The 18,008-nt window shown below is 40.4% G+C and overlaps 2 protein-coding genes across 11 annotated transcripts in view; one reads left to right on the plus strand and one right to left on the minus strand.

The window, feature by feature from the left end:
* Window positions 1-1,361, minus strand: part of MBTPS2 (membrane bound transcription factor peptidase, site 2) — a 38,823-nt gene extending 37,462 nt beyond the window's left edge. For all 3 annotated transcript variants that reach the window (XM_074858639.1, XM_074858638.1, XM_074858640.1), the window contains exon 1: window positions 830-1,361. In XM_074858639.1, coding sequence (XP_074714740.1) covers window positions 830-904 — 75 coding nt within the window. In that variant the 5' untranslated portion in view covers window positions 905-1,361. The remainder of the gene's footprint in view (window positions 1-829) is intronic.
* Window positions 1,362-12,280: 10,919 nt separating this feature from the next.
* Window positions 12,281-18,008, plus strand: part of SMPX (small muscle protein X-linked) — a 44,507-nt gene continuing 38,779 nt past the window's right edge. For 4 of the 8 annotated variants that reach the window (XM_074858641.1, XM_074858647.1, XM_074858648.1 and 1 more), the window contains exons 1-2: window positions 12,287-12,434; window positions 16,032-16,091. In XM_074858641.1, the coding sequence (XP_074714742.1) occupies window positions 16,053-16,091 (39 nt within the window). In that variant the 5' untranslated portion in view covers window positions 12,287-12,434; window positions 16,032-16,052. Of the gene's footprint in view, window positions 12,465-16,031; window positions 16,092-18,008 lie in introns of all 8 variants that reach the window. The other 4 variants (XM_074858642.1, XM_074858644.1, XM_074858645.1 and 1 more) reach the window with 4 other exon arrangements.

An 18,008-nucleotide genomic window follows, 5' to 3' on the forward strand; every position in this document is an offset into this window, starting at 1 on the left:
TATAAAACACATACTCTACACAGCAAACTTATAAATTAGGGGTTTTTTTGTTTTTTGTTTTGTTTTTTTTTTTTTTTTAAACAGAGTATTTTAGGCTCCAGAAAGCACATTAGGGTGCCACAGAACTATAAGAAGCAGACTAAAAGAGGGCCTCTCGGTCTCACGGCTTCGGTCCTGTAACACACGAAATCCCGGCAGCCGGCTGGGAGGCGCTTTCAAGCCCAGCGATGGGCGGAAGCAAACCTTCCCCCATGCCCCCGGCCGCGGGAGCAGCCGCTGACGCTTCTTGCGGGGCCGAAGGGCTCCGTTTTGGGGAGGAGGCGGCTTGCCCTCGGGGGCAGGATCGCCTCAGCAGCCGGAGGCAGGGCAGCGCGGCGTGGGGGCAGACACAGCCCCCCTGTCACCCGCCCCGGAGCGGGAGCCGCCCGTCCGGGGAGGCCGCCACCGCCCGCCCCGCTCCTGCTCCCGCTCTCAGCCTGGCGAGCCCCGGGTGCGGCCGGCAGAGCCCGGGGCCCGCCCGACGCGCCGGCCGTTACATTTGAATCGCAGAGAGGCCGGCCGCCGCCAGCTCGGGCCTGCGGGCAGGGGACCGGCACCTCCGCCTGCGTGTGAGGGGGGGAGGGAGAAACGGGGGTCGTGGGCAGCCCCGGTGCTTCGGAGGGTGGGCGAGGCGCGGAGGCCAGACGCCGCCCGGTGTACGGGAAGGGTGGGGGCGGGAAATGGGGCTGCCGGTGCGGCCCCGGCGGAGTGCGAGGGGGGAAGCGGCGGTCCTGCCCCGGCGTACGCGGGACCGAGGGCTCCCGTTCGGCTCTGCGCCCACGGCCCTCACCTTGAGCAGCGTATCTGCCAGGTAGACGGCGCACCAGCCCCCCAGCACGCACACCACCACCGGGATCGGGATCATCGCTGCTGCCGAGGCGGTGGCGGCCGCGGTTCATGCGGAGGAGCCCCCGGAACTAAACCTGCCCCGGAACCTTTCTCCATCGGCTCTACTGCCCGGCCGGACGCTTCCGGGCACCGCGTCGAGCGAGGGCCGGTGCCGGAGTGACGTCACGGCCTAGTGCGCTGGGGAACGGAGGGCCGGTCCCGCACCGCGCGCGCGCAGTGGGCCGGCCGCCTCCCGCCACCGCGAGACCCGGGCGGAGTGTGCCTGCGTGGCGGGCGGGGGACACGGCCGGCGGCCGCGGGCCGGGGCGGTTCTTCTTCCTCTTGCTCAGTTTACTTCGGTTGTTTGTGTCTACGGACGTCGTGGAGAGGCGTAACGACGTGCGCGCGAGGTCTTTTTCTGTCACTTGCTGAATGACAGAGGCGGCGGCAGGCGAGGGCCCCCTCAGCCGAGCTCACCCTCAGCCGAGCTCACCCTCAGCCGAGCTCACCCTCAGCCGAGCTCACCCTCAGCCGAGCTCACCCTCAGCCGAGCTCACCCTCAGCCGAGCTCACCCTCAGCCGAGCTCACCCTCAGCCGAGCTCACCCTCAGCCGAGCTCACCCTCAGCCGAGCTCACCAGCCGCTCCCCGCTAGGCCTCGGCAGTGCCCGTGGCGCTGCGGGGGGAAGAGCTGGAGTCCTCGGGAGAGGCTCTACTGGAAATGATCAGGAAAACACGCGGGAGGATAAAAGTTATCTGCGGGGGTGGGGTTAAAGAGGATTGTGGGGGCGCTTGAGTGATGAGGGAGTAATAGGATTCACTTTAACTACTGACTTTCTTCCAGAAATTTAATACTGACGTCATGACACAACAAAACCGTTTCATAAGGCTTGTTACAAGAGTTGACTTTTAGGCAAGCACTCTCTGAGTCATTGTGTTTCCTTCCCAGTCCACTACCATACTAATTCTCTGATTGTGTGCCTCTCCTGCTCTCTCCCACTCCTCTCAGGCATGTGTTCCACTGTTCCATGAGGTCACTATTCTTAAGAGTTGATTTCTCAGGGCCTTTCTTAGTTTAAAAACTTTCACTCCGAGCTTGAACACTAAATGGAAACAAGTACAAGATTTGGCAAAAGTTAAGGGAAAGTATTTATTTGCCTACACAAACTATGCAAATTGAACTTCCTCCGGTGAAAAAGATACACTATGATGTCCTCGCTTTTCTCATTATTTCTAAAGATTTTTCAGGAATCAAGACAGCGGCAGTGGGAGAACCTTCTGCAGTTTGTGGCTTCCAGTCCACCTCTTCCTGTGTGCTGCAGATAAACTTTCCTTGGCCTTGGTTTGTGAGAAATTACTCAGAAGGGCATCTCTCTCCTGAAAATGCTTATTCCATCCATCCTTCAGCTCTGATGTGTTAGTCTGTGGGTTCACAGACCATTCTTTGGAAGAGCAGAGACTGCTGTTAGGGAAAGGATTCATAAAACCAACCACAGCCTGTCTTTTTCACACAGAAAATTTTGTAGAAGTTGTGTTTTTGAGAGATATACCAGTGTCTGTCCTTTGAATCCAAAAATGCATCAAGCCCTCCCTTTACTAGAATTTAAGTGGTTTTAATGCTGTTTTTCAGTCACATTTTCAGATTTTGCAGCTCTATTTGTTCTATATATGCTTCTTCATCCCATCCTTCCCAAAGTGGATGCTGTGAGCTTTCCTTATGCTACCAGCAGGAAGAACATTTCAACTCTGAACTCCAAGGCTCTTTTCAACTCCCTTTCTTTTCACTGATAACATGGTATTGCTGAGCGGGAATAAGGGGCTTTACCCCAGGAGGTGGTTAGATCAGCAAGCAAGTAAGGGGAGACAGCTCTGGCCAGTCTGTCATCATTTGCCATACTGGGAGCACAGCGGGAAGTGAGAACTGGTAATGCATGCCTGATTTCACTTGTTCTCTGTTTGGTGAATTTCTTTGTCTTTCATCTCAAGTCAGGGATAGTTTTTCCCCAAGTTTAGATTTTCTATCCGTAAAACCCTACCCTTTGGTGGGAGCTGTTCATGTTAACTGGTGCCTTATGAGAACTTTGGAAAGAATTTAATTCCAACATAAAAGCTGAAAAATTACAGGAAATGTATCCAGCCCTGCATGCAATCAAATTTGAGTTTGTGTACTGACATAGACAACTTTAAGATGTCCTCAGCACCTAAAAGAAATTATAAACAGAGTCCCAGAATAATCAGATCTGATTATGACTTTTCTGCAAGGGTTCCCAATCTAGCAAGTTCAATTGCAAATCACTGGGAAATTATGCAGATATGATCAATTCTACCTTATTGGTTGAAAACTCAAGTTGTTCCATAGACCAACGTGTATTTAATGTAAATATACAAAATTTATTCTGGTGGTGGTCTTTGGAAGCAATGGAAGGGAATTGTATTCAAACAGTTAAGAACACAAATACATTTACTAGTAGCATAGCCTCACTGAAATCAAGCATAATAAAATAGGCATGTTTGAATGATCCAATCAATAAACACCTTTTGTAATATTATTGTATTTTTCTTCTATGTTCACTTAGTATACTGTATAAAATAGAGACCTGAATTTTATTGAGTTGGCATAGAAACTGGCAGTACAACTACCAAGGAATGCAACTAAAATGCACAGTCTGTATTTTATTGCTAGAGAGTTTATCACAAGGAAACAAACAAAAATGAGAATTTCCTAGAATGCAGAAGATAGACATTCTGAGAGAACTGCTAGCCCCAGTGTTTTCACTTGTGTAATTTGAGCGGGTATTTTGCCCCTGGCAGAAACAGGAAGTTAATCCTTGTTCCCATGGAATGAAACTGTTGCAGACTGTGAAGTGTTATAGGGAGACATTGCGTTTTGAAAGTTAAGGTATTAAAGATTTCCACTTTAAATGGTTCAGGAGGTAGTGCAGATGCTGATAGACTTTTTACTGCTGCTTGTTTTTCCTTACAGCCACATATTAAGCTAAAGTATTGACTAAGGGAAAATGCCATACGGTAATTAGGTTAGTGCACGGTATCCGTATGTTGTTACAAAGCAGTGTAGCTATCTGAGTTTTAGAAGTCACAGCCGAGGTGTGCATTAAGGGAAGAGCATGGGTGTACCTCAAAAGGGCAAGTATCAAAGGGTGTTAGAAAAGGATATAAATCAGTCATTATGCAAGAGTATCTAAATCCATTCAAAAACTCTAGAAAGAAAAAGAATAATCTCATAAGCATAATAATAGTGGTTAAATATAATTTGGCAAGTAAATACCAAACAGAATGTGTTAATAATACATTAATTAAGATATTATCAAGTTCAGTTAGTGGCTTAGTATAATAGGCATCTTTTTCTAGGCGTAGTAAATATATTTAGCTTAAAATTAATTATCAACATATCTGATAATTTCTTCAAATTTGATCTATTATTGAAGTAGATATGTGATTATTCAGATATTACCCTAGAAGACACATTGCAAAAGAAAAGTAAAACCAGTCTTAACAACACTTTCAAAAGCTCTGATGTTAGAGGGGTTTGCAGGGCTTCAGGGAAATTGTACCTGATCACAGTTCATTGCAGGCTCAGACCTAAAATCAGCTAAGATGTGAATTTTGGCATAGAGAGGTGGTAAATTTTGCCAGTTTGAAGACAATACAATCAGAACGTGATTTGACTGGATAAGTGTTTGAGCCTTGAAGAAAGCAAATGGGTTTTTAGACACGTTCTGAGTAGTATTCATCACTAGATTGTTGGGCATTGAGATGAGCTAAACAGAGGAAAGGAAGGCTGCAATAACGTGATTTCACAAACGTTTATGTGCCAGCATAACTTGAAGGGATGCTTTCATGGAGTACGTGAATGTTTGCAGAATGAGCGCCCAAGTCTAGCTGAGAATTTCAAGTACAGACAAGGATGTATGAAAGAAGAAATAGATGGGTAAAGATGAAATAGACGGTCCATTAAGCACTTATGCAGGTTAGGAGATTGCTTCTGGAGGGAATAAAAAGATCAGAGTAAAGAAGAAATCTGAGACACAAGAGGAGAGATACAGAGACTGACACACTACAGAGATGTATATAGCATTGGTTGTAAATGTTTGAAGGACAAATATGTTTTCATTTACCTTACTAATATTATTCTTATGTAAAAATCTCAGAATATGGGAGAAATTCAGGTAATGAGAATTATGGAGACATGTAATATGTGTGATCTTTTAAACTGAAACCCAACCAAGAAAATAAAACCCAAGTCATCCTTGCTGTGCCTAGAAAAGAGCAGAATGTTACACAATTTTCTTGATAGTTTTTAATGTTCCAATTACAGTACAAAACAGTATTGCTTTATTTAAGTAGAAATGAGGTCAAAATGTTCTGTTAAGGTTCAGGGTTTGTTTGCAATATTTAACCTGGTTACCAAAAATACGTGCTGGAAAGGTGGGATTTTGACTCTTAAAACAAGCGAAATTTGTTCTTAAGTCACTGTTCATATGAACAATGTAAGTAAAGGAAAAGCACAAGTGTTCACAGAAACATGCCTTTACTAGGTTAATCTGCTACAAAGAGTAGTTATACACGCTTTTTCACCATTTTAATTACTAGTGCTGATCTGTAGCAAAACAAATGACAGGTTTGTCTTAATTGCTATTGATTTGCAGATTTTACCCATCTGTTGTAATTCTGTGAGGCACATCACAACTGGAATTACATCTAAGAGAAGGTCCTCCAAAGCTGTTGCACTCCAAGGAGAAATGGGTGTCAAACTCTAAAGAAAAACAAAGGAAACAGAGAAACTTGAGAGGTGTGGCTCAAATATTATTCTAGAACACACTTCTGTAAGAATATTAGTTTGGGGCTTCAGCTACTCATTTTAGCTGATAGTCTTGTTTGCTCACCTGTTGGCCTTTGCATCCTCTGCAATCATTTAGAAGTTATATGTGAGAAAAAGCATGGAATATCTACTGCAAAGTATTCAGCATTAACTCCTATGCTGCGATCCCTTTACAACTTTAAAAGTCTGTCCTTGAAAATAGATTTACCTAAACTGCAGGAAAAAAGGGCTCAGTCCGTGAAGGAAGGAGGAGAACACACAAGGGAAGCTAATGCCAAACAGTTATGGTTTGGGTTTTTTTGCTTTAAATTACCTGTGAAGTCCCTATGTACATGATCCCCTATTCTGCTGCAGGATGGAAAATAAATATAGAATAGTTCCGGTCTAACAGGTATTGTTTCATGCTTACTGTAACCTGAAGTAAATGCACAGGATAGCATTAGACCTATTGAGTTTGAATGCCAAAACTTGTAGGGCAACCTTGAACCATAGGGATAGAAGTGCACTTAGCTTGAGTAACTCAAAGTGAGATAACACTTTGGAGAAGACTGAGTTCTCCAAACCAGAACACTGTTAAAGCCTGTAGTATTTCTGTTCACATATGCATATATGGTATTTAGCTGTTCTGAATAATAGGAATTTCTTGTGCAGGATGAACTGGTGAGGATATCACCATAACTGTCTGCCTGGAATGTACAGATGGTTGAAGTAGCTCCTGAATTGTTTCATCATACAGCATAGCACTCAGTTAAACCAGCAGTGATTTTGTTCTGCCTCAAGGACCAGGCTGTAAGGAGCTGCTTCATGATCACACAGCCTTCCATGCAGTGGATAAACTCTAATCTTGACTGGTGTCCTAGTACTACAAATCCCCTCTGCCCCTTGTCAACCAGAGCATCCATGAACTATCCACAACAGAACAGTGGTTTTGCTTTACATAGATCGGTTTATGTTGGGAACCTGAGCTAAGAACATTTCTACCTAATAAAAATAATCAGTTTGAGAGCTGGCTGCAATAAAGCTGTGAACATCTTCATGGATACTCTAGCCAGAGCATAAAGATTATGGCCTAGCACCTCACCAGTAGTTGGTGAGCACAGGAAACACATAGCAGCCTGCAGTCCTCGAACATAATTTCCAGGACAGATGTTTTTCAAGACCACTTCTAGCTCCAGATCTTGAGAACTGAACTGTACTTCAAAGGGCTACCCCCTGTGTTGCACAGTCTGATGTGACTGTATAAAGGAGCTTAATATTTATAGTTTCTTTTTTCAGATTTGTTATTATCCTTGGATAGAAGATATTGCCAGTCCACAACCCTGCTTCATATGGGTGTAAAGTAAGATGTGGATTTAAAAACTACTTTGTATAATTTCCTAAGAGAATCTGTTTATACTATTTTTGATACTTGAAATTTGATATTGTATTGGGAAACATAATTTAGAAATTAGCAGTTGGAGGACTTTTCTTTCTGTGCCAACACTTAGTTCTTTTGGCAATTTCTCTCTGAACAGATACAATATTTGTGTGGCAGGAGACCACAGATGATTGAAGAATGTTCCTGCAGCAGATCTGATTCAATAAAGGTAGGGTTTGATATAGATCATGTTTGACTACTTGATAGATAGGTATGACTAGGAGATTTATTCGTATCTTCACCATGGAAAGCATTCATTCTTAATTGTCTTATCTTTCAGAATGTTGGAGGTATGAGAAGCTAAGGATTTTTTTTCCTTATGACTCATGGGAACTAAGATAAGTGTCCTGATATTGATTCAAACTTCAAAAATCTTCACACTCACAGTTTATCAATCTTCCATCTTTTATTTTCTGTTTAGCAGATGCAAACCAAAGATAGCAACTGGTCAGTCACGTATGATTCAGAAGGTTGGTGCAGTTGTCCTTGAATTTGGTAATTTTTTATCTAAAGGCATTCATTTCTTGATAATGTCCTTGATATTCTGCTTCCTCCAGCCCATTGCCTCATCACCCTTGTTCTGGATGCATCTTTCTATCAGGCAGATTTTTCGTGTCTCAACCATGTCTTTATTCCTGTTATGCCATTTAGATGAGGAATCATCAGAAATTAGTCTGTGTTCTCTTTGTTAGACTTCAGATGATTGCTCTCACAGTGGGATCATAGCTGTGTGTAAGCTGATTACCTGCACAGCTGCAGTTTTGTTTTGTGCTTTATTACAAGAGATAAGTACGTTGCTTTGTGTGGTGCTAGTCCCCAAGTCCTCTGGTGTATCTGTACCTAGTTCTTGTATATCTTTGGGTCAGATGGGTACAACAGCAAAATTCCTTGCTGTACACCAGGTGATGTGTAAAAGATAATAGGTGCCTATTTGAATTATCCTGATTTGTGAAAATGAGGAGTAGTCTTTCTGTTCAAAATTTCACCAGTGATTCAGTCAGTTCCTATTTTGTCAAACTTATTTGACCAGAACAATATCTGATGGTGCAATGTCATGTTTTTTATTTCTTTTCCAAATGATGCTGAATCATTATAGCAGACAGGATGTTTACTAAATCAGCATGTTATTTAAAATTAATATTCCCTTCAAAATCTTTTTTTATGGTATCAGCTTTGCCAGGTATAGTGGCTAAAATTTCCCAGGAGAAAAGTGGGAACAAATCTGTTGCTTGTACGTCATCATCACATTTCAGTCACTCAAAACATTTTGGTAAGTAAGAATTTTACAGAATACAAAGCAAAAGAGAATATGGCTTTTGGGTAATTCAGTGGTCAAAGCTATGATCTAGCATTTATGTGGTTTATACTCATAATGCAGTTTTTAGAACTTAATACAAATTCTTAGATGATGCTAACAATGCTATTAAAAGATGCTCTGAAATTTAGAACAAGGTCACTGGCAGCCTCTAATGAGATCATCTTCTTAATACAAGGCTAATTATTTCTTGATGGAACAATCTGTGATAATAATCATCATGCTTTTATATGGAAAAGAAAGAGACCATGCAGGAGTTGAATTAATATTTAGCAGCTCAGAAATGTCACAGAAACAGAATCAACTAATTTAGATATGTTTGTTCATTTCCTGTCCACTAGATAATAACAAACATTTTTGCTTGCTATTTTATGTCATTCATTATTTAAATAGCCTAATGTTATTGTTGTTGGCATAGCTGTATGAGTAGAAACTCAGGAGAAAGTGTTTGATTTTTTTCTTGATATTAGGAAGCATATAGATTGGGGGAAACTGTGAGAAAAAATCATACAGCAGATGATACTTCTTCAAACAACTTTTCTTTTGACAGAGCAGCTGAGGTCTAATATTCTTTCTGCAACCTAGGATTCAAAATGATTTCCAGTTTAAATCAAGACTAAGAATGGGCTTTGATGCCTGGTAATTGCTATCTCCACTGTACTTTAAGTTTTTGTAGTTCTGTCTAACCTCGTATGACTGGATACCATTGCTAAAAGTCTCTGTCTTTCATCAAGCCTATGTGCCAAATCATTGTTGCATGGAGTAGATATATCTTTACTAAGGGAGAAGAGCCCAAAAGTACAAATAAAATCTGTGTGACTTAGAAAATGGATGGTGTTATTTTTTTGCCAGGATCCTCTACATTAGTCCTCTGGTAAATCTGTCTGATAGCAGGTTTCTTATTTTTAAATCTTAATCAATAACTTAGGTGTGTCGAATGGAGAGAATAGTTGCACTAGTTGCACTGCAAGTTTAGTTTTCATATTCTTCACTAAACAACTAAAATTAAGTTAGTGGTAGGAATTAAATTAACCAAATACTTAATTTTGTGGGCCCACTATTCTTACCTGGTAATAAACTGTAATTTGTAGAGCTAAAATAAAGTTTTGCATTGCCAAAGATCTAGAATATGTTGCTACTACTTGGTAATTTGAAGCAAAACTCCAGGAATGTATTTTTTAACTTTTTACTTTAAAAAAGTCTTATTTCAAATGAGCTGAAATTGTGGCTGCTCCTTTGTTGACTTGCATTTTCAATTGTATTACATTGTTTGCATTTCACTAAAACATTTTGGAATATAATAGAAAAAATATATTTTTCTGTTGGGAGCCTCAGGGAAGTTATATCTGTGCTCATGAGGTTTCTCAAAAAACAAAACATTTAAGTAAGCATATTAAGTAGTGACAGCTTAAAGAAACAATTCTGACATTATACAGTGAAATATTGCAGTCAAGAAGTAAGATACATACACATTTCTCTTAACCATCAACTTCGCTTTCAAAACTAATAAGCTGTTCCAGGAAGCATGTTAACTAGACAAGCTTCTAGGAATGCAACAAAAGTGTATTTTGAACTATACTGGGATTTTCATACTTCAAATAAATACATTGTTACTTTGTCTTTTGGATCTCTGTACACAAGACACAATAAATATATGCAGTGTGTGTCAATGTACCTGGCCCTAACTTGCCAGGCATTGAATCCATCATCTGAAATGCACATATGCCTCATTATTTATTTAGTAAATCATCTGCTGCACGTATTTAGCAGATGAATCTGCAAGTCATGGGGCTGTGCATCCCAGTGGTTATTCAAAGGTAATGGTACTCTGCAAAATAATGGTAGAAGTGTCTATTTTTCCCTTTAAAATCTACTCAGACCTACATTTTCTGATATTTCTAATAAAATTTCAGTGTACTCCTTTTATCCCCACAATTTAGGTGTGATAGTTTATGGATGTTAGGTATGTGACAGAGGTAGATTCTTTTCCTGTTTACATATCACTAAGACTATCTGTGAAATTACTTGTCACTGCTATGAAAATTTGTTGAAGGAAACAGTGTGAAGCTGGTATTTCTTATGCATATTTGCAAGATGATGGGATTATAAAATGTAAGCAATGGCCTACCTTTGCTAAATTAATGACACACGAAAGAAAGAACTGTATATTCCAGAGCTGGTTTATAATATAACTATTGTAATAGAAATTGAAATAAATTCATGTACAAGACCACGTCACAAAAATATATTGCTTCTTTCATTGCCTTCTAATATTTTTGTTGTAAATATGAACCTTCACAAGGAGATAAGTCACTTATCTGACTCCAGCTTTCCTTTAACATGGTCTCAACCACCTGGAAGGCAGGACCTTAGACTGTAACAGCAAACTCCTCCATTCTAGGCAAAAGAGGTCTGTGCGCCCTGTTGTAACTCTGCCATGCTTCAAGTGCAGTAGTCTTCTCATGCCTCAAAACGTTTGACAACAGCCATGCTCAGCCTTTCTGAGGAATAGACCAAGGGGTGTCCTTGGAATGAGCTGACTGCTATACATACCTCCACCAGTCTTGACCTAACACAGATGCATGTGCTTGTTGCATGCCTGGTTGTGTGTCCATCTTGTCACATTTCCTTGGGAAGGGGGTGGCTATGAGTAGTCTGCAAGATGCCAGAGCAAGTCATCAGCTTTATCAGGTGCTTCCAGATGACAGTGCTTTTGGGAAGGAGGGCAGGAGAGAGTGAGTCACAGGCTTAATGAAGTGATCTGGGTGGTCATCTTCCTCTTTGAGATACTTGAAATGAGTGATTGGTCAAATAAGTTAAAGTCAGGGGAAATCCTCTCTGAAATCACTATCCCAACCACTAGTTGTTCTAAATGTCTTTAGCATCAATTTTGAACATTGCTGATCTTCTCCTAAAAGTTGCAAGTAGCAGCAGCAGCAAGTGGACAGTATTGCCCATAATGACACTGCTGTTGTCACCGTTAGTATTGTGGGTCAGGCGGAGGACAGGTATGGCAGAGGAGTGATGAAGAAGAAAGTTCACTCTTGTGAAGATGCATTGAACAGGAGGCTGTGCTTCTGGGAGTGGAAACACAAGGCTGTGCCCCACGCATGACTTGCTGTGGCAGATCTCCTTCGGTAGCCTTCACTGAAGGCAGTACTCCAGCCAGCACGAGCATGGCTAAATAATAACGTTTCACTTCCCTCACGAGCTATAGCAACTCCCCCCTACACTCTTCCTTCAGCTTCTTTTTATCCACGTGCCCTAAGGCCCAGCAGCTGGCTGCTGTGGCCTCACGTGGTCAGAAGCCCTATGGCCTCACATAGTCAGAAGCCACTATGGCCTCGCACAGTCAGAAGTCCTCCTCGGTAGCACGGCTGTCCTGCATGCAGGAACGCTACGCCGAGACCCCAAGGCAGCTGCTGGGCGAGTTCGCTCCCAGCCCGGCAGTGATACAGTCATGTTGGCGTGGCATTCACCTCCCCTATTTAGTTCCTCCGAGGTGAGTTCTTTGTAATTACGTCTCCATAATTATTTCCTTCTCCGGTGTGGCAGCAGGGAGGCACACGCTGCCCCAAACACCAGGGGAAGAGTTGTGTGTTACCTTCTGCCGCTGTATGCCTGGCACTTGTGAAAAGCCCAGAACGACAGGGAGAGGGAGGGCAGGAAAAGGACCTAAAGGTGTGTTCCTTCAACACCTCCCGCTTAACACTTGAGCCCTGGTTTCACGATGGTCAAGTGTCACAGGGGACCAAGTTACAGGGTGAATCAAACTCTATATTTAGGAAGAACAACTGGAAGCTATGACAGGAATTCCCTTTTACACTTTGCTTCTCAGCCCAGTCCCACTCCAGCCTGGAGCAGCTCTCAGTGCCGTCTGGGCTGAAAGCATCGGAGCTATTTCAGACACATTAAAAGGATCACAGTCAATACCTCAGCTGGTGGAAGAAGGTACCTCTTTCAGCATCAAAAGGAGGTGCACATACTCACTTGACGGTTTGGAGCTTTTCTTATATAAGTAAATAAGTAAGCTAATCTTGAAGGGGTCAATTAAAAGCTTGAAAGACCCTTATGAAAACTCTTTAATAACTGCTGCAAGATGACTAAAATAGTTGTGGGTTTCTGCTTATCTTAATGTCTCATGCAGCATATTAGCATATTCAGAGCAGATTGTTATAGTTATTGCTTCATAGTCTGTGGGGATCTTTAAAGATTTAAACCAGAAAGTCACTTAAATACCTAGTGACTCATAAGAAGCGTAACTGTGTATTAGGTTGAATACTGTAGTACATAGGTTATAAACATGATTATTGTTTTCTATATGTTTGTTATAACTAGAGAAATATTACATGGGAGTTTTGATGGTAAGAGAGGTGTTCTTTCACTGTAAGCTTAACAGGTAACTGTAGCGGAGTCAACTGCATTACAGAAAATGTGATCACATTTGCCTAGAGCATGTAGTAAGTTTTTCTGTAACATGCTGGAAGCTGCAAAGTGGGGGTTTCTCTTCTTTATTTTTACTAGCTGGGTCTCACAGTAGTGTAGTTCCTGTCAAAGCCATTTAATAAGATAATACACTGCAGTTCTGTGTCCAAAATACCCGTTGTGCTTGATGCCATGAGTGCGGTGGGGGGAAAGGACAGCTTCCAGCTGGGGCAGGGGGAGGGCTCTTTCTGTTGTCTGTGTGCTACTGTACATCTCTTGTGTGGATTACAAAAGATGGCATTATGATATCTCATCGTATTTAAAGCAAATTGAATAAGTCAGCTTATTATCTTGCTGCAGCCGTGTCAGAAATTATTTTTAGCAGAGGGACAGAAGATAGGTCCTTTGTTTTACAAAGTTTCTTTTCAAAACACTGATTTATTTCACTGTAGTAGTCTTGTGGGTTTTTTTACAAAGTTTCTTTTTGGAACACTGATTTATTTCACTGTAGTAGTCTTGTGTTTCATGAATAGTCCTGTTAATGAGTATTTTTACTGTGAAGCAAGGAAATTTGCAGGGGAAGTCTGGCATACAACAGCTCCAAACTGAACTAATGTTGCCATTGCTTTCTAAGTTTGGCTCAGCATGCAGCCCATAAAAGGTAAAAGGTAAGGTGTGGGGAGACCAAAAAGACCCTGGGGAATACATGCTGCATGTGTCTGCGTTTGTCTGGCTGTGTACATCTGAAATCCTGCCATGGAAATGAGGGTGAAGAGTGGTTTTTTCAAGTTTGCAGAGCTGATTGGAATGCCAGAAATAATGCAATCAGTGCAGCACTCTTCACTTTCTCTCTGAGGCACATGGCAAAAGAACAAAAGAATTTATAAGAATGAACTAATCACTTCAGTAATAGATGCATTTGTAATCTAAGGTTTATTTTCCTGTGATCGATGGTCACTATTGCTCTGGAGGGAAACTCAGGGAAGGGAAGGAAGGGAAGAGAGCTAGAGAAGATTGTCTATTTTTACTCAGTAGCGTGCTGTTGTCCTGATTTCTCTAGCGGTAATGAGGACAGCACGAACTGGTAGGAAGATCACCTCCTCCAAAAACAGTCCTACACAATTGTATCATGCATCTGTCTTTAGGAACTGGTGTCTGATTGCAATCATTTTGAACACAGACTTTGTGAACCCAGAGCAACTCACTGAGTAGCACTATCACTGTGCTTGTTTTAAAGTTGAGATTCAATGTGAATCCTTGCCCGTTTAGCTCTGATGGTCCAAGAAGTGTCTATTGGTGCTTTTGCAATGCACAGTCACACAAGATGGAGAAGTACATCTTAGCGTGAATTTTTGTGACAGTGTTTAGGAAGTAGATCCATGGTGCTTTAAAATGTTCTATGTTAATTTCCTGTGGTTTTGTTTCCATTCTTCATTCTGATTAGAAAGAGGAGAAGGTGATAAGAAAAATTAATTAAACTTTTCTGTATTGTGAGTCCTATCTTTCCAATAAACTGGGGGATTGTTTTCTAATATCTTTGGAATACAATCACTGGTTTACAGCACAGTTATCTCTGTGCATAGTAAAGATTTTCAAAAATGAAAGAGGGACAGTGCAGTAAATGCTTTTGGCTTTTTGAAACCTGTGCAAAATTTGTCATGAACTTCAGTGGCCGAGTTTTCATCCCCTAAAGTGAGTTCTGAAGTTTTTAGAACTACCTCTGATTTTAAGATTGTAAATGTAAATGTAAAACCACAATATAAAACTGACTGGTAGCATGCTGTTTTTATTGTGCATGGCAGGATTTTTTTCTGACTTATTAATTTAATGGAAGCAATTTAAACCCAAAGCAACCTATGAAGATGACGTCCTCTTAACACTGTTGGTTTGGACAGCACTCTTTACAGCTGAGAGTGTGATCAGAGGGAGACCTCTAATGGCAGGCCATTTTTAGTTTAAGTTTTGCTCAGCGTTATACAAAGATTTAAAGCCAATGTGAGAATATGCAAGGGCAAGTCTTCCATGCAGCTCCAGTGATACAATTTCAGGCTGATATTCCAGGCTGAAGCCAACCTACAACTCATCTACACTTTTCTGTGGTACTGCCTCCATGTGACTGTTATACTCTTTGGAGTACCAAAGCCTTTGACCCACTTTTGATTTCTCAGTATATTTCTACTGTTCTCTCCTACGTCATTTATTACTTTTCTCAATATTTTCCTTCTCATCTCAGGTTAAGTATAGTAGCAAAAATATGCTCGAGTCTGGCTGTGATCAGTGAGTTCTCTGGTGAACTCTCTTCTCACCTTTTAGTATTACTATCTTATTTATATTATAATGGTTAAATAACCAGACTTTGATGAAAGTCTAGTCCAGTTAAAATCTTAATTCTCAGTGAAAGAATAAAAGGCTGAGATGATGTTTCAATTAATCTGATAATAAAATTTTAAACTTTACAGAATTTTTTTACTGTGGTGTATTTCCCTTTGTTATTATATATTAATACTATATTAGTCAGTATTTCTCCTCCTGCATAAAATTGTATTGAAAACTCTGTTCTTTTTTATCTTGTTGCTAAAGAAAATTGATGAATCTATATGAACTAAAACTTTGAAGATAGGCTACTTTGTGCCCTAGAATTGTCAAAGAGCTTTACAGTTTGACCATCTTGATCATTTTCAGTCTATAGGCATTAAAGATTTACAAGGATTTGTGAGTCAGAAAATGGTGATTTCTGCATTTATCAATGTTTTGTAGCAAGTTATGCTTTATTTGAAAGAAGGTTTAAACTGAGAGTTCTAATAATTCCCGTGTACATACTGTGACAGAGATAATCATACATTGTTTATCCTCAAATGCTTCCCTTAATTCTTACTCATTTTACAATGCCGTTAAGGTTTGAGAGATTCCTTATCTCTACTCATTATTGTTTTTAATGTGAAAGAGATAGCTCCATTTGTGGCTATAAAAGATTAATTGGAGGAGCTCAGGTGTTCTGTCTCCTGATATTCAGAAGGAATAACTAAGCAACTCTGAAACTGAGATGGAAACAGGAGCTGGGCAGATGAAATGGATGCCTGTCAAGAGGCAGCATGGGTTAAGTTCTAGCTTATCTCCCTTAGCTATCAGAATGTCAGAGCCTGTAACACTTTCCCATTTTGCTTGCAGGGATAAGCCTCTGTCTTAAAAATGTCAAAACAGCCAGCGTCACATGTCAAAGCCATTCAGGTAAGAGACAGTATTTATGTTTCTAATATAATAAAATAATAAATCTCAGCCTCCATTGCTTGGCAAACTGCATTTTTGCTCAGAAAAAACACCACAGAAATGCTAACTGGGGATTATTCTTTTAAAATGAAAAGCTTGGAAGGTATGAAAGCACTGAAAAAGTTTGACCTGAAGAGCATCTTATGATCTGAGCTGATAAAAATCTGGACCAGATAGGTTGGTTGATCGCTTGCTTGCATGGTCTTTCCAGTGTTAGGTTATTCCTGTTGGTAGATCAGCTAAGCAAAACATGGTGATACATCTGCATAACTGATCAGCATTATGAGTAAAATTAATTCTTGCAACTGTTAGATTTTCTACAGAATTAATATAATGCTGGAAGAATTATAGATTGAAAAGATGATGGCATAGGTATTGGAAGTTTTTCATGTCTGCATTCCTTTAGGAAAGAACCCCATAACTTCCAATTTCTTAAAAAGAATAATTTTATTTAAAAGCCAAAGTAAAATGAGAGAAATGTTGATGCTTTCATTTAAAAAATTCTTGTACATCACATACCTCCTCAAATGGCATGTACTTATAAGGGTGAAGTTGATTGTTACAGACTTGTAAACAAAACAGCTGGAGAATTATCCCATCACCATGAAGTAGCATCATGAAGACTGTAATTAGCTCATGCTATCATCAATTCTTGTCAAAAGGCCAAAATAACTCCTGAACTGCAGAATTTTACAGAATTTTCATGTACTTTGTGAAATTTTACCACCAGTTCAGGTTCCCTTGAAATTACATAAGAAACACAAAGTGGACTTTCTAAAGACTGATCTGTCCTGTTTCCTCAAGATAATACTAACTCAGTGGATTGGAATATCAAGAAGATTATTTATCCAGTGGTTAGACAGCATTCTGAAGTTGCAAGGCACTGTAAAAATGCTAGTTCTCTTTATCATCATCAACTCTACTAGAACAGGCATGCTCTAATGCTCTAATTCAGTTGAAATTAACAGAAGTTTGTCATTGATTTAACTCAATTCAAATTTTCGTCCCTCTTTTACAGTGACAATAGAAATGTTTGTATGATTAATGAAAAAATGTAGATAATTTATAGCTCAAAAGTATTTACATTTTACATTTAAAATCCATAGGCACATACGAACATTTTTAAGGAATGAATTTGGTTTATTTTTTCTTTAAAGTAAAGAAGTAGTTATAGATGCCTTTTTATTTTTATGATGACTTTCCAACTTCTAAATGTAAAAAAATGCTTCTAGTCTGTCCATTTAAAAAAGTGCATTACATTTAAGCACTAAGTTTAATATCTAAAGAAACTTTAATTTTTGCAAAGGTAATTTGAATCATGAGAAAAATTACAGCAGAAACTTTAAAACAAATCTATTAAACTTTGTGTCAAAGGTTGCTCCAGCAGGGCACTTGCACTTGAATTCATGCCTATTATACTTTGAGCACTCTAAGAACCATGACTCAAAATGTGACGTTACTTTTATACATTGTGATTCATATACCATGATCCTTTGATATTATGTGCTATTATAGTAGGACCGACATCCCCTGGACAATATACATCATGCTGCAGCAATGGAAATGCAATGACACTTTACTAACTGCAGAATTTCATGGTACTCTGTGTCAGAAGTGGCTTCTTTCTGACTGTATGAGACGTACACTAAAATCTTCACTTGCCAACAGCTACTAAATACAGATGTGGAAGAGTTAAAGGTAGCAACTGGTTTCCAAGAGTAGTTCAGGGAGGCAGAGGACCAAAGTACTGTTTATTCCTGGTAACATTCATTGCTGGCCTCCCCCTCTCAGTGTGTAAAAGGCTGTGTAGAGCTCTGACTGAAAATTATTCTACCAGCAAACACCACTCTTGGCTTTCCCCAGAGGTAAGGGTGAGGG

Source organism: Strix uralensis, chromosome 2 (genome assembly GCF_047716275.1).
Source record: "Strix uralensis isolate ZFMK-TIS-50842 chromosome 2, bStrUra1, whole genome shotgun sequence".
Taxonomy (NCBI): Eukaryota; Metazoa; Chordata; class Aves; order Strigiformes; family Strigidae; genus Strix; species Strix uralensis.